At 42.4% G+C, this 27,501-nt stretch overlaps 2 protein-coding genes across 12 annotated transcripts in view; both read left to right on the top strand.

Annotated features, from left to right (window-relative positions):
- The first annotated feature begins 589 nt into the window (after nt 1-589).
- golga4 (golgin A4) lies at nt 590-23,264 on the top strand. 11 transcript variants are annotated; one of them, XM_047603022.1, is made up of 25 exons: nt 590-809; nt 2,167-2,244; nt 3,689-3,790; nt 6,666-6,734; nt 6,821-7,147; nt 7,280-7,327; nt 7,447-7,503; nt 7,604-7,702; nt 8,064-8,214; nt 8,370-8,560; nt 9,787-9,870; nt 10,192-10,339; nt 10,417-10,595; nt 10,862-10,960; nt 11,066-11,221; nt 11,399-15,159; nt 15,259-15,380; nt 15,755-15,885; nt 16,972-17,058; nt 19,052-19,072; nt 19,195-19,263; nt 19,603-19,678; nt 21,319-21,416; nt 22,415-22,501; nt 22,586-23,264. In XM_047603022.1, the coding sequence occupies exons 1-25, from the start codon at nt 732-734 to the stop codon at nt 22,598-22,600; spliced, it is 6,333 nt and encodes a 2,110-aa protein (XP_047458978.1). In that variant the 5' UTR covers nt 590-731; the 3' UTR covers nt 22,601-23,264. The 11 variants fall into 11 exon arrangements, with proteins under 11 accessions (XP_047458978.1, XP_047458976.1, XP_047458975.1 ...); XM_047603020.1 differs by having other exon boundaries at nt 11,066-11,239; XM_047603019.1 differs by having other exon boundaries at nt 2,164-2,244; nt 8,373-8,560; nt 11,066-11,239.
- Nucleotides 23,265-24,812: 1,548 nt separating this feature from the next.
- itga9 (integrin, alpha 9) overlaps nt 24,813-27,501 on the top strand; it is a 48,166-nt gene continuing 45,477 nt past the window's right edge. The window contains exons 1-2 of the mRNA XM_047603520.1: nt 24,813-25,471; nt 25,777-25,904. Of these exons, the coding sequence (XP_047459476.1) occupies nt 25,284-25,471; nt 25,777-25,904 (316 nt within the window). The 5' untranslated portion in view covers nt 24,813-25,283. The remainder of the gene's footprint in view (nt 25,472-25,776; nt 25,905-27,501) is intronic.

Genomic DNA, 27,501 nt, shown 5'->3' with positions numbered 1-27,501 from the left:
ACAGTACATATGACAGTAGTTGTTTTCTAAGCCTTTAGCCTAGATAACTAGCTAGCATAAGGCTTGGTTAACTTCAAACTTCATTCATTTGTAAAAGCGGTGTTGGGCATTTAGGTATACAGCAATGATGACATGACTGTGATGGTATTTTTTCTATATAAAATCTTAGACGTCAAAGAGAAACATTGACATTTACCTCACAAAATAGGGAGAAATCAGTTGATATCGAGTTCTTCCTCTTCACCAAGTTCTTCCTTTTAATCTTCTGTTTTTCTGGGGAATCGGTGAAGTTTCTCCCGTGTTTTCCCGATCCTGTGCTGCAGCCGTAGGCTAAGCACTGTGGCATATTTTAACTTTTAGTCCAATTTCGTCCTCTGTTATTACTACTTGTAATTAACTTGTAGATTAAAAGCAGCCTGCTCCCGTGAAACACGTGACCAGCTCAGAACCAATCAGCATAACGGGATAGCTCAGACGTCCATTCCCTAGTTGGCCAGACTCTCTCTAATATACGGCTCTAATCAGCCCCGACTGGCCCTTTAACTCTGACGTTTCTCTTTTCCTCCACGTTGGCCGCACATGCGCAGAGGGCACTGTCACCTGCTGAGATTCAAGAGCGACGAGGAAGTGTAGCCCCGAGTACTGGATGTCAGACTAAACACAAACAAAATACATCTCCGCCGCACAGTAGGCACTTGCTCGTCAGCTGTTCGCTACATCGGCGTGTCAAGATGTTTAAAAAACTCAAGCAGAAGATAAACGAGGAGCAGTCGCCGCAGAGGAATGCGCAGTCACCACAGCAGGCCCAGGTTGGTTGTTGTGGTGCTCGAAGCTAACGAGCTAAGTTGTCGTCTGTTTACATTGCTGAGGTGCTAGCCTAGAAAGCTGTCGTGTCGTTTTGGCGAGGAAATGGTTGTGCAATAATATGTCATTGACATAATGAATGTAAGTTCTTAACGTTTGTCCCCAGGGTCATTTGCGCTCTTACACATGTTAGCACCATACTAAATCATTTAGCTTTCAAATTTAGCCGTATTCCGTAGCTGTTGCTAGTGAGGTGCGTTCAGGAAACCTTTAAACTGGCCAGTCTACTCGGTCCTGGTGCGAAGAGTCAACAGCAACAAGCAGCCAACCGTGAACTTTTTTTTGTGGCCAAAATACTATGGAAGCTTTGCAATGGACACGAAGACATTATGGGCGGGTCTGTGTCATTTTGTTTGCATTGGCTGCTTTAAGTGACGCTTGAAAACCTTTCCAGTAGCAATCGCTCTGCATAGTAGCTACTGCATTGTTTAACAACTGAAAATATGCAAACAAAAGTAATCCCAACAGGAAATACTGGTGCACAACTTCCTTCATGTCCAGGAACTCACCAATAGTTTGCAGCCTCTTACATTTGTTCACTGGTGTTCAGGTCAAGCATGTCCTTATGTAGTTGAATCAACAGCTCTTTCAGTTATTTTAAACAAATGCATAAACTTCCTGAAGATATTTAGTGCTTGACTGTTATATTAGAAGTGAGTAGCCTCCTCACCTAAAATACAGAAAACATCAAATCATTGTGGATGTTTGACATTTACTGTACAGAGTGATTTTTTTTAAATAAATAATAGTAATAATTCAGTTCTTCTGTATTCTAATACTGAATTCTCACCTAAAAGCTGAGTTTAAGGTGCAAACCGGTCTCACAGGATTTCTTTGGAAACTTTAGAGTGATGTTGGTAATAAGTTGGCCATTCAGGAAAACCAAAAGCATTTTGCATCCAGGAATGAACTTTTTGGTATCTTTTTATTATTATATTTGTTGCGAGAGAACGTGCATAACACATGTGCATGCAAGGAATCTACATAACTTTAAAAAGAGGCAGACTTTTTAATTAATTGGCCCTTTTTTTGGGTGCGGGGGGGATAAAGAAGTTTGTTTGCTGTTCATGACTCTCATCGTCTTTCTGCTAAAGCGACATGATGAGGTTCAAAGGTGAAGATTAAAAACACTGGACTGCACTGATAAGAAACGTTACAATACGCAAAGAGCAGTAATTATTTTACTGTTTATCAGATTATCAGGCAATCAAGGGAGTTTGCATGTATGGCTGCATGTCATTTTGGGAGGGTCATGCTATTTATAATAATGGTTTTAACATAAAATTTATCCACTTTTAGCAGATGGGCAGTGGAGACCGGCGCAGCAGCCAGACCCCTCCGTTCCACCCTGATGGCACACTCACTCCCGGCGACAGAGAGGTGAGCGTGGTTGTCAGCCTGCGACAGCTTCATGTTTAACATGTGCAGAGATGTCACATTCCCTCCCCAGCTTATATTCCAACGTTTCCGGCAGTTGCTAAAGATATGTTATGTGTCTTCTTATGCTTAATGCTCCCTCATTAACACACCAGTGCCTCTTTGAGTGATGTGCATGAGAGAACCAAGTAGAGTCCAAGCTTGTCGATATATGTTCTCCTCTCTCAGATAAAAAAAATCTATATAAAAATAGACACATATTCTTTTCTGGACTCCCAAGCATATTGGATTGTGCATTGTATTGCCCCAGGGTCTTTATTATTTCATGAGAACATATGGTACGGCTAACATTGTGATCGTTAACGTTGCAGAGCAATAAGGTACGGTGTTTGATTTTTTTTTTCTTCTTCGTTTCACTGCATGTGTTATGGCATCGGATAATGAAGTCAATTACGTTCAGGTTATTTTAATGAGTATTTGGCCAGTTGCTATCTATAACGTGGCCATTTGTTAAAAAAGCTTTGCTTGTGAAATCCTTTAAATGCTTCAACGTAGCTCATTTAATGACATATAAATCTATTTTGTAAACGGAGTCTGAAAGATTCTCATTGAGAGGCTGTGGGAAGGACACGTCGATGGTGTAGAGCGAACCATATTTCAGCGAGCGTATGAATAATTGATGAATCCTCCTCTGAGTGTTTTTCTCTCTGGTGACTAGACACCATATTTTGCCCCTATGGATATATACATGTCTATGCAAGGCTTCTTCCATCGCTTAGAAAGAGGTAGACAGGCAGCGAGGTACTGACCATGACTGTAAGATGATGCCACAGTTTAATGACACCTTTTCTAGAGCTTAAACCTGGATGATTGTTTTTTTTTTTTTTTTTTTGTATTTCAACACCGCAGATCCACCCCACTGGATTAGCTACAACCACCCTTATGTTCAGGTTTCTACACTCCCCATCTTCCCTTGTAGCGTGGGCTTATGTGCCCTCAGCGTAGAAGCTTCACGTGGCATCGCTGCATCTTTTTTTTCACCTCACGAATCTTTTAACACTTTGACATCTCTGAAGGAGTTTATTTGATTAACGAAGGCATATTTAGCCTCCTTTTATGACATTATAATCTTCATATATTGCAGAGAGATGCCAAACTGTTATCCATGACATTAATGTTGATTGAGTGTTTCACTTTTCCGCTTTATCTTATTTTTCTTCCAATTCATGTAGTGTCTCTCCCTCTGTCTCGCTCTCCTCCTTTCTCTTCTTCTCTCCATCCATCTCAGACTCGCTCTCTTTCTCGGCCAGCCTGCTCCGAACAGGCCGGCGTAGACACTCCCTTCAGCGCTATTTCACACTCATGGTGTTGTTTTTTCTCATTGCTCTCTGTGTTCCTCTCCTTTCCCCCCACCTCTTTGGTCCCGTTACTGCACTGACGGGGTCAGATGCTGGCCGGGATGATAGCAGAGCCCGCTTTTCTCTCTGAGTATACTATCTTTGCTCTGGACCATTCAAAACGACCCAAAACGGCCCAGGTAGCCAGTGTGGTGAGTTTGCCCTCACTTCCTGCCTCTTCCTCCTCATCTTTCTCCTCCTCCTCCTCCTCCTCCTCCTCTTGCCCCCGTTCCTTCCTCCCGTCTTCCGCGCATTCGGGGAACCGATAGAGGACTGTGGCCCACGTAGGGACAGCTTGTTCCCTGCTCTCTGTTTCTTGTTTGCTTTGGATTTAGCAAAACCAGAAGTCATCTCATGTGTAGGCTAACCCTGCATCTAATGGGAGGTGTGGTTGTCATCTCGTGGGATAGAAACTTCTGTGCTTTCTGCTCTGTGTTGGTTTATTGACCCACCTTTCAGTTATTAGAATCCGTCCGAATAATTTAATATAGCTCCTTCGTCTTTAGGAAACCTTAGTTGCTTGCCTTACAGACCCTTAACACCCTGTTATGTTGCCTGATGGCCTTTGTCCCTTCTCCCCACAAGTCTGTCTGTTTATTTGGAGAGTTGTCTTCCTTTTGTTAGCAGGTGAAATGTCCGTGTGACTCTTCCAAGTAAACAAACAAACCCAGTGCACTTGTGTAGAGCTGTAAAAACTGTAGGATGTTTGATTAAATGTGTGAACAGCGAGAAACCACGTAGTATTGCCACACAAAGAACACATTTTATCATTAGGACTGGACCGGGAACAGTTTCTGCTTTCCTTCATGTAACATGTAATGTACAAATATTACATTATAATGCAATCATATCACCAAAGACCCAACCGCTTTAAAATGACTAGTAATTATGAGAATAATTAGGCTACTTTTGGGTATCATTTTACCAGACTTTATTGAGTGCTAATGCTAGGGTTTATTTCAACATTAGAGTCCTTGTCCTCATTAAGACGGTCAAATATCAGCTTCTCAAAACAGCCTCCAGACTGTGTAAACCTCGCGTCGGTTTTGTGTTTCAGTGTGTAAACAGGGTAAACAGGGCTTTAGCACGAAGCTCCATGAGAGTCGGAAACTGCGTGGAAATAAATTAGTGAAATAAACACAAGGAAGCACCTCGCTTCCTTGTGTTTATTTCTGAGTGTTCGCTTTTCCATGCACAGCCGGCTTGTTGGCATTGACCAGGATTCCTGTAGATTTTCACAGAAGGATTTCATCACAGCAGGACATCCGCTTCTCAATGTCTTTTGTCTTCATCACTGTCATCAAACAGCAAAAAAGAAAAAATAATACACGATGAAAACACCTTTATGATAAATTCTGCACCTGTGAGTTGCCTAAGTTGCTGTGGTGATTATGGCTTTCCGTCATTTCCTACTTTTTCCTCTGATCCCGGATTTAAATGTCGCAGTCAGTGAAGATATAGATCAGCTGTTGCCAATAATCAGACAAAGTCCCAGCCATGAAGTATTGACGTTGTTAGCTGTGATGCTCCATTTAAAAATAGGATGAATAAGCCCTGATCCCCGCTCCCTCTGTGTTACATGACTAAATATAACCGATAATGCTGCTCTATATTTAACAGGCTACACTGAGACCTTGTCCTCTTCCATTTATATGACATCTGTTGCACTTTGTACAAGAGAGATTATAAATTAGGCCTCAGATCAGTTCATTCTGGAGAGTTTTGATGTGCAGGTTTCCTTATCATCTCGTTGGATTAATCGTGAACACGTCTTACATTCATTGTCATGTGCTAACAACATGTTGATCCCATCAAACAAATGCATTTAACTTGTTAATTTTCTTTTTTTTTTCCTTTACATTTTTCTTTGGACATACAATAAGTTTTGGTCTTTTATATTGATCACAGGTTGTTTCAGTTCATGGTCTCCATTGTGAGACCCAGGATTTTGAATTCAGAACTACTCTGGATTTGGTTTCTCAGATATTCAAATGAGGATTTTATTTGAGGAGGGTTGATGTACTGTTGCATAGAGTCACTGTGTCATATTTAAGATGAATTAAAATGGGAGAAAGCATCTAGTGGTTACCTTTTTCCTTAAAAATACACAAATAAGTTATGTTTTCAACCTGTTAGTCTGATCAGAAAATATTTCCAAGTGATTTCTCTTAAAATACACCTTCATTTATTTTACATCTGTGTTCACTTATCAGCAATCTCCCTCTCTTACATTTGCTAGCTCTTTGCTTTATACCCAAATGCTTATGTTACCCTGAGCAGGCATAGAACAACAAACAAAGCGGAAGCCACTCATAAAAACATTTATTTAATAGCATTTCTAGTGGTTGGATTTTTCACATGGAACCTTTAATTTGTTTTAATTCCCATCAAACTGCATCCAGAGCATCACACTGCTCTAGTGTATTGCGCATTTAGCTCTCCTAAAACCCAGACTCAGGGATGACTACTGTACCATGAAGAGGAAACACCAAATGGACCAGAAACGAGAAAGAAACGTTGAATGTATGGAACAGTCAGCCAGAGGAAGGAGTAGCTCGGAGCTGGACGAGGGAGGAGGAGATTTGCTCACTCTGATCCTGCTTCTAACCAGTCAACTAAACCAACTAAGCTGCTAGATGTTCACTTACTTCAGTTTTGCCTTTGTGCTCTTATAATCCAGCTGCACACACACAGCCCTGCCCGGCATCTTTAATTCAAATACCGGCTCTCCTACTTGACTATAACTGTCTGTTTGTTCTGACCTTGTGGCTGTTCTGTAGAATATCATTTTAACCCCTTTTTTATTGTTTGTTGTCCGGTAGAGATGCCTTCTTTTATGTATTTAACCCCTCTGTTTTTTCCAAGTTGCATGAGGGTACCCATTGCCCCTGCATTGCTCCCAGCAATACTAATATTGCTCCCTCCAGAGTAATCAGGGCGAGCCATGCTGGGTGTGGATGACTAACTGGCCCAGGACAAGTTCAGCGGCACAGCTTTTCTTGCACTCATTATCTCTTTTTTCTGCAGAGTGCCTCAAAAGGAGCTGCAAGGTCTCCAAGAGGTAGCATCAATGGGGACGGAAGCGCTTCTCCTCATGTACGTTCATTATAATCCTCTCCAGACTCTTTCTCTGTAGGTTGACGTTATAATGTCGTTGCATTTTTTTTGTGTGTTCCCAACAGAAAGAGGAGCCTCAGTCATTTGCCCAGAAGCTACAGCTGAGAGTTCCCTCGGTGGAGTCATTGATCCGTGGTGGTGCCAGTCGCGCAGAAAGTCTGTTTCGCTCTCCATCTAAAGAAAGCCTGGTCCGAAGCTCATCACGCGAGTCCCTGACACCTCTGGGAGAAAATGACTCGCCAGGTGCCCCGTCGTACGATCCGCCCTCGGATATCGAGAGTGAAGCCGAGGAGCCACCAGGAAGTGCGGAGTCTCTGTCTAAAGAGCAGCTGGTGCACCGGCTCCTCAGAGTGGAGAGGAGTCTTGGGAAGTACAGAGGAAAGTACTCAGAGGTGAGAGTCTGACAGAGAATAGCTCAAAGGAGATTCATATTTTAAGTCAGTCAACCTATATAAAATGTAGCACGTAGTAATAGGCACATATAAATGTTACTTTTTAATTAATTTAGTTTTTTTTTCATGCAGCTCGTTACTGCATACCGAACAGTACATCGAGAGAAAGAAAAAACGCAGGTATTTCTACAGTGTTGACCAGTATTTTATTATTCATGCAATGGATTTTTAGACATTTTTGTAAATAAATAAAAAAATGGCATCTGAACTAATTAGATATTAATTCATGTTTCTTACAGGCCATCCTCAGTCAGAGTCAAGACAAAGCTCTCCGTCGGATCGGGGAACTGCGGGAGGTGTGACTACATGTTAAGAATGTCTCTCCAGATCAATATGTTTTTTTATTATTTTTTATTTAACTTGTATGTGTATGTAAACTTACTGAATGATCTGTAGGAGCTTCAGATGGACCAGCAGGCCAAGAAACACCTGCAGGAGGAGTTTGATGCTGCGCTGGAGGAGAAAGATCAGATGATCACCGTTCTTCAAACACAGGTGAGTGTGTCGATATGAAGATGATTTGTTAATCGGTTGTCGCAAAGCTGCAGAAATTGGATGTAGGATTAACAAGTTGAGCATGAGTGCATGTTGTGCAGAAGTTTTGTCTTTTGTCTTATGTATCGGAGCAAAATGTCAACCTGAATAATACATGGCATCAATGAAAAGGACACACAACAAAGTGCACAGCTTTTTTTTTTTTACATGAAACAGTTGCATCCTTCTGCACTGAAATCCAATTTGGTTCTCTGCCTCAAACAATCCAGCAATTTCTTGTTTTATTTCCAAAACAATGTCAGAAAAAAATGGAACAAACCATGTAATGCCATTTTACTTACTATATTTTTTTTTCTGTAAGGTTGCTCTGTTGAAGAAACGTGTTAAGGGGGTCCCTGATGGTGAACTGGCACCTGAAGGCGAGGTCCCACAGTCCGCGGTCACTGAAGACTCTACTTCTGCCACACAGAGTCCTTCTAAGGAGCATGGGACAGAATCTGAAGGCACCGAGGGTAACCGCATGTTTTTAAAAATATTTACGTGTTTGCGCTTGGCAAGGACGACAAATGTGGTCATGAAGATACTGTAAAATATATTGCATTTCTGTTTTGGAAACTGCGATGTTACGTTTTTAAGCACTGGATTGTGTTTTTTTTTTTTCGGACAGCAGAGGGCGACAGTGATCCTACCAAACTCATGGAGGCTCTGCAGAAGAGAGTGAAGAGGCAGGAAAACCTGCTGCAGAAGTGCAAAGATGTGATGCGTACACACAAGGAGCGGAGCTCTCAGCTCGCCAGTGAGAATGAAACTCTGCAGGAACAGCTGCAGGAGAGATTACAGGAGCTGGAGAAAATGAAGGTGACTAACCTGTGTATTTAACCGATACCAGAGGGAGACCACAGTCATACTTTTTTATTCAAAGTTATTCATTTATAACTGGTATTTTCAAAAGTAAGAATTTCAAAAGGAAACTCTCTTGCTTGAAATTGATGTGGCAGTAAGCTGCAATTATGAAGAGGTTTGATTAAAATGATGCTGGGCTGAGGGGCTGCAGCTGATTGAGCAGCGTGTTTGGGGTAATTAATGCTGTGCTATCAAATGCCTGCCAGAGTCTTTATGGTCCACTGATAATGCGTCTCCATTATCTCTGTGACACAGCGGATTACTGTGGTTCTCAGAGTCCGAGCGTCCAAATTCCCTGGCTGAGGTCCAGAGCGAGGGGTTCAAGTCATGTCAACGTGACACGACTGAACCATTGATTTCAAAACATCTTGCTTCCGTGGTATGATCGGCTTGTGTAGTTCGTCCACGGAAATTCTCATGTTTTGCAGCAGCATGTTATAAAAAATGTTTGCTGTTACAAAGACAGCTTGTCTGCGACTGTGTGTTGATTGACTTGCTTTGATTTGTTGCTGTAATGTTGATGTTGATTCTGCACTAAGCTTGGGAACAGGGCCTGTTTCAGGGAAAGCGGAGGTTAAAAGGCGTTCAGCCCTCTTAAGCAGCGTGACGGCGTCCTGGAACTGCTGGGCCGTGCTCATCCCCTGCCTCAGACAAATATGCCGTAAAACCTGCCATCTGTGTACGATTCCAGGCTTTTAGTTCAAGGAGTTTTGACTTTACCATGTGCAGTTTGCTTGACAGATGGGCAGGTCTTGGCTTCTTTGTTTATTTACTCTTAAATCGTACATTCTTCAAATTTCTGTCAATCACATGGCTGCATAGACAATCCTTCTCCCACATAACTCAAACAAACCGAGAATTATAGTCAGCCCAGCATTTCCTGCTAAGTAACCACTGTATAAACTGCGATGGCACAGAGACATAGCTGTGACATGCCGCTGCTGCAGCATTGGGCTGTAATTTGGGTTGTCTTGTTGGTTTAGCTGGGCGTCTGTACACCCTTTGGTGACTCGTCTTGTGGGCGAGGCATCCTGGGTGGTGCGGAAAACACTTAGAAGTCATTTGACCTAAACATGTACAGGATATGAGTAAGAAAATCAAAAGGTTGTCTAGTGTGAAGTGGGAGTTATGCCGCTTTGATTTGTAATCGTGTTGAATGTTGTGTGTGTTTTTTTATGAAGGAACTGCACACGACAGAAAAGACCAAGTTGATCACTCAGCTGCGTGATGCCAAGAACCTCATTGAACAGCTGGAGCAGGACAAGGTGGGTGAGAAGTGTCTCGGATTTAAGCCACATTATGATTGAAGGTTCTGCAGGTTTTGTGTTTTTTTTTTCGTCCTTTGAGTGAAGAAGTAAGACACATTGAAGTCCCATATTGTTCCTCTTAAACTTTGACCCCTTCTGGCTCTGCGGGACGGACAGCAGCTCAGGAGATCTCTGTGAGGAATGCTGAAAGCACTTAAAGTCAGAAACAATTACAGGCACATGGCTTGAGTTAGGGTGTAAAATGCAGAGGTGGTACTTATCAGATCTTCTTCAGTGTTGATACCTGTTGTTCATCCCGTACGTTTGACTGTTTTCCAGGGCATGGTCATTGCTGAGACTAAGCGGCAGATGCACGAGACACTAGAAATGAAAGAAGATGAGGTCGCGCAGCTTCGCTCCAGGCTTCAGCAGGCTATTGCCCAGAAAGAAGAACTGCAGGAACAGAAAGAAAAGGCTGAGAAATCAGGTGAGCGTCTGAAATTGTGCAAAACAAAAAAATAAAAAAAATGAAGATATCCTAATGATTTTATATTTTTCTAAAAGCTTTTGAAGAACTTGAACGGGCTCTGGGCGTAGCTCAGAGGGCAGAGGAGGCCCGAAAACAGCTGCAGGTTCAGCTGGATGAGCAAATGCAAGCAGTTGAAAAGGCCCATGAGGAAGAGAGGAAGACTCTGCAGCATGAACTCACACGAGTCAAACAGGAGGTGGTCACCATCATGAAGGTCAGACAGTGACGTCCGCTGAATAATCAAGAGCTTGTTGTGTGGTTGCATTAATGTAACTGTCTTTACACTGCAAGTTGTCTTTGGTTGTGTTTATATGAAGATGATGTGTCATTAACAAAGGTTATATAGTAACTTTTATTACTACACATTCAAACCATTTCCCTACTGTCATAAAAGGCCTTTGCAAGTCAGATGTATTTTAATTTTGTGAACTGTACTGCTATATTGATATTTAAACTGCATGTTTTGTCGTTTTTAATTAGAAATCAACAGAGGAGACTGTGGCTCATATGGAAAAACTTCACAGTGACGAGTTGGCCGCTAAAGAAGATGAGTTAAATGAAAGAATCAACAAAGCGGTGGTGGGTGCTAAATATTTTCCTTTATTTAATCGATTCGATAAATGCAACTATTGAATTAGATAAATACTGTTGTGTTGTAATTTTGGAATGTTTTTTGCTGAATAGGACCAATGCAAAGAGGACTTTGCACAGTTGGCCAAGGAGAGAGAACAACAGGCCTCTCTTGCTCTGGAGGATGTAGAGTTACAGAAGACGGCTATTAGGACGGAGGCTGATAACAAGGTTAAAGAGATACAGCTGGAGCTGGAGACTGCAAGAACTGTGAGCCTTTCTAAAAATGTATTTACTTGTGTTGTTTTGTTATCTCTAAACTCTACTGAACAAGTCACATTTTTATCTTAATTGTATTTCTTTGCTTCGCACACCCAGATTTCCAATATCTTAATTACTGACTAGTCAGCTTTGTAGAATTACTAACTACGTGTTTTGTAATTGCAGAGGATTTTGGAGCTGGAGAGCTCAGTGGGCAAGGTCTCAGAAGATGAATCGGGTCTCTCCCATGAACTTTCCAGTCAACTGGAGGAGCTGAAGAATAAACACAAGGAGCAAATCTCTGCATTGGAGGAAAAGCACCAGGAGCAGCTGGAAAAGCACAAGGGCACCTTAACCCAGCAACATAATGCTGCTCTTGAGGAGCTCAAGGAAAAACACAGAGTTGAAATGGAAACCCTTCTGAAAGATAAGGAGCTGCAGTTCCAAGCACACGTCGAAGACATGAACCAGAAAACGTTGGAGAAACTGGAGGCGAAGCAGGCGGAATTGGAGGCACTTTCTGCTGAACTTTCAGAGCTATTTAAGAGTAAACAGGTTCTGGAGGAGAAGCTGGTGGCAGCTGAAGATGCTAATAGCTCAGCCCAACAGGAGCATGACAAAAGGTTTCAAGATCAAGTGTCAAAGCATGATGCAGAGATTGCACATATCAAACATGAGCATGAGAAGTCCCTCGGAGGTATCGAGAAAACGCTAAAGGAGGAATGTAATGCACTGAAAATTGTTCTGAAGGAAAAGGAAAAGGAAATTAAACAACAAATCCTGAAAGAGAAAACACTACAGGAAGAATCACATTCAACTGCACAAGCCTTAGAAGTCAAGATGAAGGAACTGGAGGAGCTGCAACGCAGTTTATCACAATTCCAGTTAGAAAATGAGAGCGTAAAGGAATCTAATGCACAGTTAAGTAAGATGTCAGAAGATCTTAATCAGTGTAAGAGAGACTTGACTGATTTGGAGCAGCAGTTGGAAGTAGCAAAGAGTGATTGTCAACAAAAAGAGAAGCTGCTTCAAGACATACAGCACCAATTACAAGAGACCAAGGATGAGCTTTCAGAGAAGGAGAAGTCGTTTACTGCAGAACTGCACACTAAGGTCGAAGAACAAACACGCCTCAAGAAACAGCTGGATGATGAAAAAGCTGCCTACGAAAAGAAGCTGAAGAACACTAAAACCGAGATGGAAGCGAAGCTCAAATCGCAGGAGACGAAGATGGAAAAGTTCAAACAGAAGGCCAAAGACATGCAGGAGAACTTCAAGAAGAAGCTTCAGCAGAACGACGAAAACATGAAAAAGGAGCTCGCGAAGAAGGAGGCAGAGCTTCAGCAGAAGGAGCAGCAAGTGCAAGAGAAAATAGTTGAGATGGCCCAAAAAAGCTCCCAGGGCCACAGCAGCGCAATGTCCGAGCTGCAGGCCAACCATAAAGAAGAGCTGGAGAAGCTACACGCCACCCACAAGCATGAGATTGAGAAGCTGGAGCAACAGTGGCAGGGGAAGTTAGGACAGCAGGAGGAAGAACTGACAGAGAAACATTCATCCACGCTACAGGAGAAAGTCCAGGAACTGGAGGAGGTGTCTCAGCAGCTTAGTAAAAGCAGAGCAGAGGCTGAGCAAGTATTATGTGAAATAAAGGATTTAAAGGAGGACCTGGCCATTCGAGAGACCACCGTGCAGAAGCTGCAAGAGGAGCTTAATGAAGCAGCGGTTAAGCTTGAAAGTTTGTCCCAGGCTGAAGCGTTGCTGAAAGAACAAGTGGAGTCGGCAGAGAGGAACCTTAACCAGGCTCTGAATGAGAGAAACGCCCTCCAAGACAAACTGAACACAGCAGAGGAAGAGAGCAGAGAGAAGCTAAAGACTCTGACAGACAAGCTGGATGACACAGAGAAACAGCTTGAAGCCCTGGAAGGTTCCAGATGTAAGGAAAGTGAGGACTTGCAGAGTAAGTTTGAGGAAACTGCTACTCAGCTACAAGCCAAGGAAGCGGAGTTCCAGCAGCAATTAATTTCTATCATGAACCAAATGGACCATTACTGTAAGGAAGTTCAATCTAAAGTGGAGTGTGGGGCTGATGAACTCCAACAAAGAGTGGAGCATAGGGTGAAAGAGCTGAATGACAGACTGCTCTGTAGCCAGAACAATGTAGGGCATCTCAAAAACATAATCCTCACTAAAGTAGATAGAAACTGCACTTTAGAGGAGAGTCTTCGCCAGCAGGTGGAGGAGAAGAAGAATCTATGCACATCATTGGAACAGATGACAGCTCAGGTAAATGCTCAAACGGAGCAAATAAACGCCTTAACACAAGAGAGGGAGAATCATTCCCTGTCCGTCGGTGAGCAAATTCAGAAAATTGAGGAACTGAGTGAAGCAAACAGAATCATATCAGAAAGCATGAAAACAAACAAGCTGCTTATCGCAGACTTGGAAAGCGTCATCAGCGACTTGAAAAAACAGCTTGCGAGTAGCATGCAAGAGAAGGAGGAAGCCATAAATAATGTTAACCAGCAGTATGCAGAGGAGAGGCAACGGGCTGCTGCGCAAATGGAGGAGACCGTTGCGAGATTAGAGCAGGAGAGAAAATCTGCTTTGGAGCAGGCAGATGAACTCAGGAACAGTTTGTCTGAGTATGAGAACAAGTTCACCCAGAATGACAACGTTATAACGTCTCTCCAGCACCGGCTTGAAGAGCTGGAGCGAGAAATCTCTGAGAAGAACGAAACTCTGCAAAGGTTGTCCGCAAGTATTGACAATCAGTCCATCAGCAAGTCTGAGATGGACCAGGTGTTGAGTGAGAAGGAGCAGAAAGTAAGTGGACTTACCTCGGAGCTCGAGGGTTGCAAAGGCCGACTCGGCGAGCTCCAGGAGCAGTTAGCCTTAAAAACTAAAGAGTGTGAACAGCTCTCATCTGACCTCAAACAGCAACATAGCATCAGGGAGAATGAGAAGAAGGAATTGGTCGAGCAGCTGCAGCAGACCCAGATGCAGTGCGCTCAAAACGGCAATTTGGAGCAAGAGATGGTAGAAAAGATACGCTCCCTTGAGGAAGACAACCAGAAGTGTAAGGACCAGCTCGAAAGTCAAAGGGAGGAATTTGAAAAGATTAAAGATGATATTATCAGGGGCAAGGAGGAGAGTCTGAAGGCAGCCGAAGAGAAGGTTGCGGAGAGCTCTCGGAAAGTATCGGAGCTGAAGAAGAAAGCCGAGCAGAAAATCAGCCAGATTAAAAAACAGCTGACCTTGCAGCTGGAGGAAAAAGAGCAGACGGTCCAGGCTCTTCAGACGAGCCTGGAGGAAATCAAGAGCAATGAAGCATCTGGCAAAAAACACATGGAAACATTAGAAGAGAAAACAAAAATGCTCGAGGAAGCTCTTGTCAAACTAAAGGAAGAGCAGGAGAAAAATCTTGAACAGATTCTGAGCAACGAGAGGCTCGAGAGAGAAAAGTCTTTGGAAGAGCTGAAAATCATGTACGAAGAGAAGTTGATCTCGCATCAGAAAGACGACGAAACGGAATCCACGTTGCACGTGATAGAGGCAAAGCTGAAAGAAGCAGAAGAGCAGAATGGAAACCTTCTTGCGGAAATAAACCGCCTTAAAGAGGAATTACGCGAGAAGGATGCTCGGCTCGATCAACACCAGGCGACTATCACACAGCTCCAAACTCCCGTTGAACCTGAGATAAAGGTGGAGTGTAGCAGCGTCCAGCAAACCAAGAGCGAGATGGAAAACCACTCTCCCATGCAAGAAGGGGATGAGGATTCTCTGCAGTCGCTCAAGGAGAAACTCCATCAGATGAAAAACGAGAAGGAGAAGGTCCACAAGGACTTCACCCGGCTGCACAAAGACATGAGGCAGCTGAGGAAGGAGCACGAACACGAGCTGGAGTACACGAAGAAGGAGTTGTTGGAGGAGAACGAGAAAAAGCTAAAGTAAGTCCCTAAAGCCTCGGTAATGTTTAGATTTGTTATATTCTCTGTAAATGTCCCCGTGGTGTCAGTATTAATGTCCTTTGCTGTCTTTTCTAATAGACTCGAGTTAGAAGATCTGGAAATGAAGCACAACTCCGCTATGAAGCAGCTATTACGGGAGTTCAACACACAGATGGCTTTGAAGGAGAGGGAGCTGGATACATCTGTGAAGGAGACCATTGGTGAGGCGAAAGGAAATTATTCACCATTCATCAAATTAAACTGACGAGATTTACCAGCATTGCTGTGGTCAAATTTCTGTAAACTATGTTCTGCTTAGATTTTTAGACCCTGATGTAACTCCTTCAAAATAGAAAATCAAAGTGAAGATGATTGATGTGGAAGACTTTGCTTGAATGACTACATGGAAATACTATGTTTTTTTATGTTGTCATTGAGCAAAACAAAATTGGAACTGGCGCGTCTGAATTGCCATGTTGTGTCATCGGTGTTTAAATCATGTCACGTTCCAGCTGGGACGTGAGTGAGCGGTTTGGGGGTGTGAATGTGTTGCGCGTGTGCTAAAGCTGGTTTCCTTCCTTTTCCTGCTCAACAGAGAAAGCCCAGAGTGTCGAAGCAGATCTCATCAGTATCCATCACGAAGAGGTCAGTCAGCTGAAGAAGGTGATTTCTCAGAAGGAGGATGATTTGCACAGAACGGTTCAGAAATATGAACAGGTTTTACAGGTACTGGAAAAAAACAAATAACATAATGGGTAACTTTCATTTTCATCCCATTTTCATCCCAACATACAACCAGATATTATGAAGAGGAAAACCCTAACATTACAGCGCCCCAATATTTGACATCTCCCTTCGCTTAGTCTGGTCTTTCATTCATAAAATTAGAAGATGCAGCTAGTAAAATTATCCATATTGATTTGTAGTGAAATGAAGATCAGCACAATATTTGTTATTTCACCCTAAATCATTTTCTTATTTTCACACCCCACAACCATGGCTCGCTTGAGAACCACTGCCTAACTTCATCCGTGAGCAAAACGTTGACTGAGCCTGCATGTATGTTCTGTGCCGTGTGTGTTTGGATGTTCAGATTAGAGGAAGATGTAATCTATTTGTGCCCTCTTAACTTTATTATTTGCTTAATTACATCACATCTGTTTCTCTGCTCTGTCACTGGTAAAACCGATTGTCGGTTTGGAGCCTCGCGAGACCAACTCAAACTCTCCCCGATAGACACCGCCTACACCGATCAGCCACAACATTAAAACCACCGACAGGGGAAGTGAATAGTTTGTGACCATCTTGTGAAAATATAATGTTCTGCTGGGAATCTTTTGGACCTGGCATTCATGTGGATGTTACTTAGAAAAGAAGCACTCACCCCCACCCCCACTCCCACTCTCACCTCCAGTTTAGGAACAACTCAAAAAGGTGATGACCTGGTGTCTGAATTCACTAGATCTCAAACTGATCAAGTATCTGTGGGATGTGCTGGAACAAGCCTGATCTATTGATTGGTGTTTACCACATATTTTAAAGTATTCTCAACTATTTTTAAACCAAGTGTGTCACTTGTTTTTTTCTTTAATACTGACTCACTCTTTTACTCACTGTAAAAGAGTAAATCAGTATTAAAGAGAAAGAACAAGTGACTCTTTAATACTGACTCAGTCTTTTACTGACTGTAAAAGAGTGGGAGGTCTCATATTAGACTGATTTGACCGACATACTTGAGCTGTGATGCTCAGACAATAGATAGGAAATGACTCAGCCGTTGTTGTTTTTTTTTTTACTGTTTCTTTTTCCTAGAGTCGAGAGGAGGAGATGGGAGACAGAGTGTGGCAAGTTCAGAAACAACTTGAGGAGTTACAAGCTTCAAGCCAAGGCTCCTCTGAGGTACTAACATTTCTGACCCACTATTACATATTCACCAGGTCGTCAAACATCTGCAATTCCTGCCACATCTGGTTGATGTATGAGGGACAGTTTTACGTTTACGCAGATGTAGAAATTCATACCTGTAGCTGTTAAAATCCGTTTTATATACGAGACTGGAGGTTTGGATTAAATTTATATAGTATTTCTGTCAAAGTCGTAAGTCACTTCACGCTGACTGCGTTGAGTAACAATGGCTGCATGAGGTCATTCTTTCTCAGCTCCCTTCTGGGAAAAGGCCTGAGTCAGATGGAAGCGGTACTAGTTTTAAATAACGGCCTGATCCAGATGCTGCTTTGTGCCGATACGGAGCTTTTCCGATGCCCCATTTGAAAGTTCACATCCAGGCTAACAGACGTGGCGTTCGTGGGTCATCTTCTTCTCTGGGTTGCTTCGTAATTAAAGGATTCCGTCTTTGAGCTCAGGGGCAATTTGCTTACATACTTCGCTCAGATCGGTTTCCCGCTCCAGTCGTGTGGCGGCTCTCCAAAACTCGCCGGATGCTGTGGAGCTCGTTTGAATCACCCAGGAATGATTCCCCCCCCCCACTACCACCACCTCCAAAAACAGAGATTGTGAAGGCTACAGGGAGCCTCAATCCCTGTTCTCAATTATCATCGTACGAGGTGATTCTGGACCTTAGATTTATACTGCAGCAATAGTTGCATGCAAGATGTGCGTACTGGAGAGGGGCCATATAGTGCTCCAGGGATACATTTTACCCATGTGTTGAGGTGCCATGAGACCCTTGCAGTGGTTCATCCACCTTTACACACGTGTTCAAATGCACACAAACACAAAGAATTACTGTACGCTGCTCTCTCAGCTGCATTTTTCCCAGGTGAGGTAATAACTTAATGTGTGGATTGAATGGCTCTATGCTCAGGGAGGCCTTTCCTTACTGTGGGCCTCAAAAAACATTCTTCTGAGAGACAGTGGGTCAGTGTGTCTCACTAAGGAGAGAGAGAAACACTGTTCAGAGGTTGTCCACACACTAAAGTGTACTTAAACAATCTTTGAGCCATACTGTGTGATTAAAGGGCGATGTTCTTCTTTTTAGTTTTTAGACAAAAGAAATCCCAGAAATAGACAAACCAGATGTTGGTTCGACTCTCAATACTTACAAATTTCTGTCTGTGGCTTTAAACTCTATTCCCACTCATACTTAGACATTGTAAATCTTTGAAACAGCTCGTAAATGCAGATTTTCAATTTAAAAAACCAAAAGTGATAATTTTTTGTAGCAGCTAGGAACTGATTTAAAAAATCTTACACAAATAGGACTAAGTTGCATTCTAGGTTAGCAAGAACCCTACAGGTCAATAGTCTGGAAGCAACTTTAAGTCTCTGTCCACAATGTCTTTGTTAAAAACCAGAGTTTTATGTATTGTGGGATGTATTTGCACCATTATGCACTATTTTCCTCAATTTACCTTTAAATTAATGTTACCAGACCACTGCTGAATAAATGTTAGTAAAAGAAAAGGACTTTGGTTAAAACCAGAGGAGGTTACTTTAAAGAAAGCAAAGCCTAAGCAAGAAAAACTCAAAAACCTGGTAATTAGAGTAAAAATGTTTTTATCTTTATACAATAATCATGTTTATTTTGTTGCAAAGTATAAGAAACTATGATCTTTCATGTACAAATAGGATGTTGCTTCCAAACGTTTGGCCTGTAATGTACCTCCGTGTATTTTAATAGTTTTCAGAGATGGTGCAGCAGTGTAGATTTCATTTGATATATAGATAAAAGTATTGATAACAGATAAAATAAGGTGATGAACTCAAATGTAATTAAATTATCTGTGATACGATACAATAGGATCGTTTATGGGACGATAACATATTCAGAATGATGTACCATTTTTGATTTTATCTTATTCCTGTTCTGTTTTAACGTGCAGTATATTCTCTCTTCTTCTTCCTTTTTTTTTTTTTTTGTTCTGGCACACAGAAGACCACAGAGGACCTGCAGGTATGATTGTTGGCTTTACGCTTTCTGGAGTCCACTCCAAAAAAAATCCAAATAATCAAAAAATATAAAAAGAAAGTCCGAAAATAAATCATCCAATGATCCTCTGTCCTTCTCCACTTCAGGCTCAGCTCGCTGAAAAAACAACTCTGCTGAGCGAGGCCCGGCTGAAGGAGCAGGAGTTTGTGGAGAGGGTGAGTAGTGTCTGCTCTTCAAGGAGGATAAATGAACACAAAATCCATTACAGCGTATTCCCATGATTCTGTGGCCTCCAGCGAGAGCGGCTACTGGTCTCCTGCTGCATCAACTTAATTACACAGCACATCTGTTTACATTTGGTTTAACCCCATAAACAATCATAGCAACGCCTCCCACAGTTCTCTCACACGCATCGTCACTCTCACACACCGTCACAACGCTAACGTCCCAATAATCAATTAGCCTAATGCACAGAATTAACCCGCCAGGATCAGTTTTATTTACTTTATTCCTGTAATAATCGGTGCATGCTTGTGTGTTTCCCCCCACGCCAGATTCACTCGCTCGAGGACAAGATTAAATGTTTCCACCGAACCACTGTTGTAACTCATCTCGGGAGCACATACAAAGGTAATGTTAACACCATGAATCGCTTAGTTCTGCTTCTTGGACCAATTTCCTTTAAGAGCAGCACGACAAAGAGGACACGCACAACACTCGTAGGCAGGACAATAGCATGGGAAAGAGCAGCACAAACATGTGGGTTAACTGACCTTGTAGTGTAGAAAGAAATTTCAACACGTAACAAATGATTATATGATGCACTAACATTTGAACGTGAAGTCTGTCTCTCTCGAGAGAGTGAGACTAGCAGCTCGGTAAGATCTCAGACATTAAAAACACATGGATTAGAGAAGGGACGAGAGACAGAGTGTTGTCTGGTTTAGCTCTGCTTTTGAGTGTATTCGGGCCAACTGTGCATAATTTTCGGCTTTCTGGTTAAGATAAGAGCTGTGGTTATAATTAGGGTTTGGTTAAGGTCAGAGTTAGGATTAGGGGTATACATATAACGTTGTGGTTAAGGCTGAGGGGAAACCTCTAGGGGCCGTATGTAAGTCAATGCACTATCCTCAAGTATATCACGACCCAAACATGGAGCGTCTGTGTGTGTTTTTCAAGAGATTGAGTCCTCTTAAACCTTTCCTGCTGGTGTAATAAAGAGAATTTGCTGTGAGAAGGAGGTGGGGGGGCGGCGGTGAAGAAGCCATCCTCGGGATTTAATGGCTTTTGCAGATCGTGGTCTTAACGTTTCCTACACAGAACCCCGCGGCGCGAAGACCTCTCGAATCCTCCATTTCCAGCCCACATACTATCATCCTAATGCATTTTCACAAGACTACAGTGCACATTAGTAAAACTTGTCTTCCACTCAGTCATGGCTCTTCCGAGCCTTCTTGAACCACCCAGATCTGTGGTTTTGGGCAGAGGGCTGATCAGAGGGCTATCTGGTTTCAGGTCTGTGGCCGTGTGATAGGTGGGATTGTAGGCTCAGCTGGGGCAACACGGGGTCAGGAGGACAAAGGCTGTGGCATTTATTGGTCACCCATTACTTCACAGGGGCCACTCGGAGATCAAAGCGTTGTTTGGACCTCTGTATCACCTTTTCCTGTGCTCCTATCTCCCTGCTGTCTGGGCACATGTGGGGATATTTGGTGATATCTGCACGAGTATTTAAGAAGAGCAAGTGGGTGTTGTTCCGTGATAAAAAACCTGAATGGGATATTTTGGAGGTGGAAGCCACAGCGTTAAGTGTTACCAAACTAACACAGTCTCTCTCATTCACAGTTTTCAGAGCACTTAGCGGTGTTATAGCTTTGGGCAAAGAATTAAGACGTTCATTCTTAGACTTACGCGGTAATAAAGTCACATTCTTTCCCATACTCATAATTGGTGCTTAATTCGAACAAATGCCTTGTGCAGAAGGTGCTGCTGCGTTTGGTTGCTAAGACAAACATGATTCTGGGGGATGTTTTTTGTGTTGCCGGGTGTAATTTGTCGTACTTCAAAATAAGAGACAAGAAATAAATCCTACATACACAAACTGAAGTGTTTTGAAAAGTGTGTCCAGATTTCTATCTTACTAGCAGGAGATTTTGTTTTATTTTCACTGTGTTTAACCAAGACTTTGAGGCACTAAATCTATTTTACCAGAGGGACACTGTATAATTTAAGGTAATCAACTAATATTATATGTAATAATCTGTATACAGATCCTGGATTCAACACGTCAGATGCCTTCTCAGAACCTGCTGAGATGGAGTACCTGAGGAAGGTGCTGTTCGAGTACATGATGGGACGAGAAACAAAAGTATGTTGTTTTTTTTATTATTATTAGTTTTTTCTTCTTCTTCTTCTCACGTTGTTTTACAAAAAAGGCACATGGATGCAATTTATTGTCCTGCAACAATAGTGACCACAAAACTTTGCTGGAAATAGAACATTGTATTCAGAAAACAACAAAGGGGCACAGTCCTCTGACACAGAAAGGCTTACGCTATGACCGTGTATGTGGAACATACATCAAATCATCTATTAGGTCATTTATGTCCCTAGAGTTTTTAATTTCTTGCCTCCTCCATCTTTCTAAATGTGAAACATCAGTGAGGGACATTTATTATTATATAAGTTATATAATTTTTTTTTCTATAAATCTATATAGATCAGAGGGTCTTCAGTAAATTATAGAGCAGACTAATGGAAACCACTATATTGAAAATATTACAGATAATGTTGGAGCGTGAGTGAACTCTATCCGCCTCACAAAACATGAGACCATGTAAAAGTCACATTGTGTCCAGTCTTGTTAGTGATAATTAACAGTGCTCTCTCTAATTAATAGTGCTGTTGACATGGTCCTAAAGTCAGCGGGATTTTCCCAGCTCCTCAGCAAACAGTTGGTCTTTATGGCAACATGGCAGACCTCCCCAGCGTAGAGGATGTCCCCCAGGCTGCCTGCGAGCACATGCAGTTTTGCGTGACGCAGATTTGCCATTTAAAGACGTGCTGGCCTTGTTTAGCGTTAGTGGAGCGGTTAGGTTTCCTACACAGCGGCCCTGTTTCTGATTATCCCCTGTGTTTATGGGGAAATGCATGCTCCCTGGCAGATAGGCCTGGAGTTGATTATGCAGATAATTTTCTTTTTTTTTTTTGTTCTTGTTGAGCTTTAATCGTCTCAGAACAAGGCTCACTTGATCGCATTATGGTGTGGAAGATAAGGGCTGGTGGATATGATATTTGTGATAGGGATACTGTGATGTTCACGGCCTCTTTTTTTTGAAAAATGCTTTTCTTTCTCATCATCTGCAGACAATGGCCAAAGTGATAACGTCCATGCTCAAGTTTCCTCCTGACCAAGCGCAAAAGGTTTTGGACAAAGAAGACTCGAAAACAATAGTAAGCACCCGTTTGTCTACTGACAATGTATTCATGAGCCCACTCATGAAAACTTGAATTAATCTCATATCTGTCCATCCACAGCCTTGGTTACGATGAATGTCTGAAGGATTTGAGTGCTTCGGGATTAAAACTCTGCTGCTGCTACTGCTGCTGAAGGGGAAGACTGCCATGGATTTTATCAAACCCTCCTCTCTGCATTTGTTGTTGTTTTAGGTGTGCGTGTTTGTGTGTATGAGACTACACTATGGGACATAAATGTGTGTGTGTGTGTGTGTGGTGCAGTGTATGTGCATACATCTAAAGGTATGAGGGGAAAAAAAGAGAATTTGACACAAATCTTCCATAAATCCAGTTTTACTTTGAAAATAGGTTTAATTTATATGTTTTAGGTGAAGAGAAATGATTTTCCTTTCGTTTTTAGAATGTGTTTATACGGATTGGCTTGTGCAATAAATGATATCACATATTGATGCGGACGGTCAGTTGATTTATAGGTTTCTGTGTTGTGCTGTTGTCTGAATCGCTTCCTCTGTAAAACTGTAAACGACCCTTTAACTGTGCACTCGCACCACGTTAAGATATCGGCCTCTGGACCTTCGTTTGTTTGGCACAGCTTTTCTACGCTTTATATTTTGACACTGACAGGAAACCCCAAAACAAACACTGTAAATTGTATTATGGAAAATAAAACTGTACTATAAGGGCACTATATGACTTGCTATACATTTTCAGACTAACAAATTAAATCCTATTTACAGAACTTGTTCTTTTGTCACTCCTTCATCCTTATCATCATACAGTGTTGAATCTTATCTCATTACCTGGTTTTACATTGTTGAAGTCGTCTGGCAGAGGACACATGGTAATGTGATCGTGATAACGTGGAAAGCAGACGTCTGTCACAACAGATCTGGGCGTTAAAGATGTTTGGAATCGGGTCACAAACTGAGCAAAGGTAACCTTTATGTGACCTCTATTTGTTTCTTTCACAACAAAGGTGCAAATAATGTCATGAATTTATTAATACAGCCTCGTTTAACGGGAGGCACAGTAAAGTATCTTGCTTCGGTATCTGGACACAGATTTTGGTTTTCAATTCAGTTTTATTTATATAGCATCAATAACAATACAAACTGTCTCTAGACGCTTTACAAAAACTGACCTGAAACCTCCAGAGATACGGTGGCAAGAAAAACTCCCTTTTAACAGGAAGAAACATTGAGTAGGACCCAGCTCATATGGAGGGACCCATCTGCTGAAGGCCAATCTGGGTAGAAACAGAGAAGATAGAGAAAAAAGAAGAGCAGGAGAAACAAGATAAATAAACTTCTGTCATATATATGATACATATATCGGGCAGAAGGAACCACATCTAATAATACAAGATATAGCTGATGATCTTATGTGACAATTTGAGAGTATAAGAGGTTGGAGAATTGTTCATCCAGGTAGGAGTGGACTACTGCAGGAGACCACGAAGACTGGGCCAGTTGATGAGGCCACGACAATTCAACTCAGTTCTGCTGGGAAACTTTTAGACCTCCCATTTGTGTGGATCTTACATGTACCCCCAACCTAGACCAGACCAGGCACCCACACACCATAGAACTGATTCTCCTTGATGGCTGCCATCCCCAGTAAGATGTAGCCGGCCACGGACACACAAACACACAAAAACAGTTTGGCAACAACTCAAAAAAATATAAAAACAGCACAAGGTTTTGACCTGGCCTCCAGATTCACTGCATCCCAACCTGATCAAGAATCTGTGGGGTGCACTGGAGCAAATCTGATCCACATACCTCTCCCATCAACTCATCCGACCCAAGGACCCCCACTAACAACATATGTTGCCAGACACCACAGGACGCCCTCAGAAGGCCCATGCTCCATTCTCTGATGAGTCACAACTGTTTTGGAGGCACAAGGAAAACCTACACAGTAGTAGGTAGATGGTCATAATGTTATGCTTGATCAGTGTATTGTGTTTGGCCACATTACAGCTTAATACGTTTAATAAATTGCAACACAGGGGTTCACAATGGGACGTCCACAATTTATAATAAGATGAGAGACTGATTCTTTCTTTCTTTCTTTCTTTCTTTCTTTCTTTCTTTCTTTCTTTCTTTCTTTCTTTCTTTCTTCTCTTTCTTTCTTCAACTGTTGATGAAAACCGAAAACTTTTTAAATGCGAGGACGAAGCCCCTCGTTAGGTGGCAGCAGTGCGCCCTCCTCCCTCACTTCTGCTGAACTGAGCCCCCCAAAGCCCACGGGTGAAATGTGATGCTTTGCGCCTCAAAACCCTTCGCATCTCCCCGTGACCGCGTTACCAAAAGTCCGCGGACCCCGATAATACCACGGGTTCCGCCCCCCACCTTTCACATTAAAACGCCGATTTTCCTGGGAGCGTCGTAGCAGCCGTTCAGCCAAACGGGGATGCTTTTATTTTTGAGCGAGGCACCGACACATTGCCAGGACATCGCGAGTCAACTTGACGACCGTCCGCATTTATCTCCGCGACAGGGAGCCTGCGAGGCAACAACTTTCTCAGATTGACACAGAATGGAGAGGAGCTGACGCACCGTTATTTACCGGACCGTCAACTTTCCTCCTTAAAACTTTCCTCATGCCATCACACCCCGCACGCTGTGCTAGACCGGGAAAAAAAGTCCTGAAAGAAAGTTTTTGACTCTCTGACCACCGAAGAGAATTCGTTTTTACTGTTTTTTTTCCTCCTTTTTTCTTACTTCTGGACACTTTAGCCGCGTTATTACGCACGATGCGCAAAGGGATGGCTCCTCTGCGGAAACACAGAACGGGAGTACACAATGTTTTTTATGTTTATCTCTCAATCTCAGTGGCTTATTCCTACAATATAGACTTAGAACATCCTTTGGTGTTCCGCGGACCAAATTCTAGTTTTTTTGGCTATTCTGTGCTGGAGCATTATCATGACAACACACGCTGGTAAGTGCCATGTTGCAATGTTCCCTGAAAATGAAGTTACTGTGTGGCAGTGATGCAACAAGTTTGTACTTTAGAAACAAATTAATTTAGAGCTCGACCTGCATCCCCACCCACATAATTCAAAGTAGTGGTAGTATACTTGTGGAAGGTCAGTTCTGTTTATACTCAAAACTCCAAATAGGGGTTTTTTATTTTTTTATTTTTCTCTTTTTCTTTTCAGTAGCACAAATCAAAGATGTGTTAAGTGTTTGCCAGTGAAACAGCGACTATGTCCCATCCTCTCTCTCTTCTCCTCTTGCCTGCAGGGTGATAGTAGGGGCACCAAAGGCAACCTCTTCTTACAGTAGCTATGTGCACTCTCCCGGAGCAGTATTTAAGTGTCGAGTTCACAGCAACCCAGACCGCCGCTGCACAGAGATGGATCTGGGAAGAGGTCAGTCGCCACAGTCTGCAGCATCTGTAGGACACATGCAACTCACACACAACTTTACAGGAGTTAATACAGAAAAGTTCCATATCTGACTGAACCGTTCGCATGTACAGTGACACACACAGGCTGGACTTTCCTGCTGCAATTCTTTTTTTGTGTGTGTGTGTCTCTACCGACTCCCCCTCGAGCATCTGTTTTGTTTTATCAGAATAATGCAGCCTTATGCTGCACTCAACAGAACACGGTTGTTCCTTCGCTTCTGAACCCACTTCGCGGAGACGTGCGAGAGTCAGGAGGGTTCTGAGTGCAGGGGTCCATAAATATTTTGATAAATATGATTTATGCTTCTGCTAATATTTTCCAAGCACGTGAGCCAGAAAGTTTAAGCTTTAGCTTCAAAAACTCTCCCCCCTACTCCTCCTCCTCCTCCTCCCCCTCCACCTCTCCCCCTCCCCTGCCTCCTCCTCCCTTCTTGTGGTCACGAAACACCGGGTGCACACTTGGTTTCAATATTAACCCCGTGCTTAGTCAATGTGTAACCAAACAGCTTCATGGAGAGTAAAAGAGTAAAATTAGAAAAACAGTTCCCCAGTGCAACATACTATGATTTATATTCCTCATCATAAACTGAGTATTCAAACATAGAGACAAATATACTAATACCATGTACTAATACAGTGAAAATCTATATTTTTAGTAAATAATAGATAATGCCATCATCCTGCACTCAAAGTTTCTGTTCCTTGAATTCATTTTTCTGTTTCTTTGATGTTTCTTTAGATCATGAACTGCACGTGTGAAAGTAATAATAAGCCAGTCCAAGAGATCAATCAGCAGAAACTGTATTATTGTAAACATACCAGGCATATGTGCATGTAAGATAAGTTTGAGGGATTTTTTAAAACTTTTTTATTACACATTTCTTATGCTGAAGTCGAAAAAATGAAATAAATACTGAGAGTATACACCATTCAGCTTTAAGGCAAAGCACTCGTGCACAGATCTTCACGATATTTGGCCAGAAGCCTGCTCCAGGCGGACTTGCCATCTGGGGATTTAACCTGTCGCATCATGACAGCCCAAATCCACGTAACCCCGGGGGCGACTCTGTGACGTTAGGATCGGGGTTTCTGCTTGATCTTGTTGAAGATACGTCCGAATTGATCTGGGTGTTTAAGGTCGTTGTCCTGCTGCAGACGGGGGAGGGTGGGGGGGCGTCTGGGACCAATCAGACGTCTCATTGATGATGCTGCGTGACAGATAGGATCAACCTTAAACCTTTACAGAGGAATGTACCTTGGTCACGAAAAGCTAATGTCAGTGATCAAAAGCTGCAACGACTGACCAATCAGTTCAAAGCTGAAAGAACATTTAGATAAATGAATTGTTTGTAGCATCAATAATACACAGATTTGCAGCTTTTCTTCTCTTAACATTATTGTAGACTGCTGTATTACAGTACATTTGTTGAGACATGTTGTTTTATTTTTCCATTCATTTTTGTTTTTACTTACAATCAGTTAAGAAAGTCGCTGGCAGAATTATGACATTTTAAATTTATCTCATGCTTTACTGTACCATTTTGTTGTACCCGCTGTAT

Source organism: Mugil cephalus, chromosome 13 (genome assembly GCF_022458985.1).
Source record: "Mugil cephalus isolate CIBA_MC_2020 chromosome 13, CIBA_Mcephalus_1.1, whole genome shotgun sequence".
In the NCBI taxonomy this organism is placed as follows: domain Eukaryota; kingdom Metazoa; phylum Chordata; class Actinopteri; order Mugiliformes; family Mugilidae; genus Mugil; species Mugil cephalus.
This window is presented reverse-complemented; position numbering and strand designations above follow the sequence as displayed.

Coding starts and splice junctions, on each gene's coding strand:
- golga4 (XM_047603018.1), top strand. CDS start 732: ATGTTTAAAAAACTCAAGCAGAAGATAAACGAGGAGCAGTCGCCGCAG. Junction 2,245..3,688: donor TCACTCCCGGCGACAGAGAG/GTGAGCGTGGTT, acceptor TGACGGGGTCAG/ATGCTGGCCGGGATGATAGC. Junction 19,679..21,318: donor TCTCGGGAGCACATACAAAG/GTAATGTTAACA, acceptor ATCTGTATACAG/ATCCTGGATTCAACACGTCA.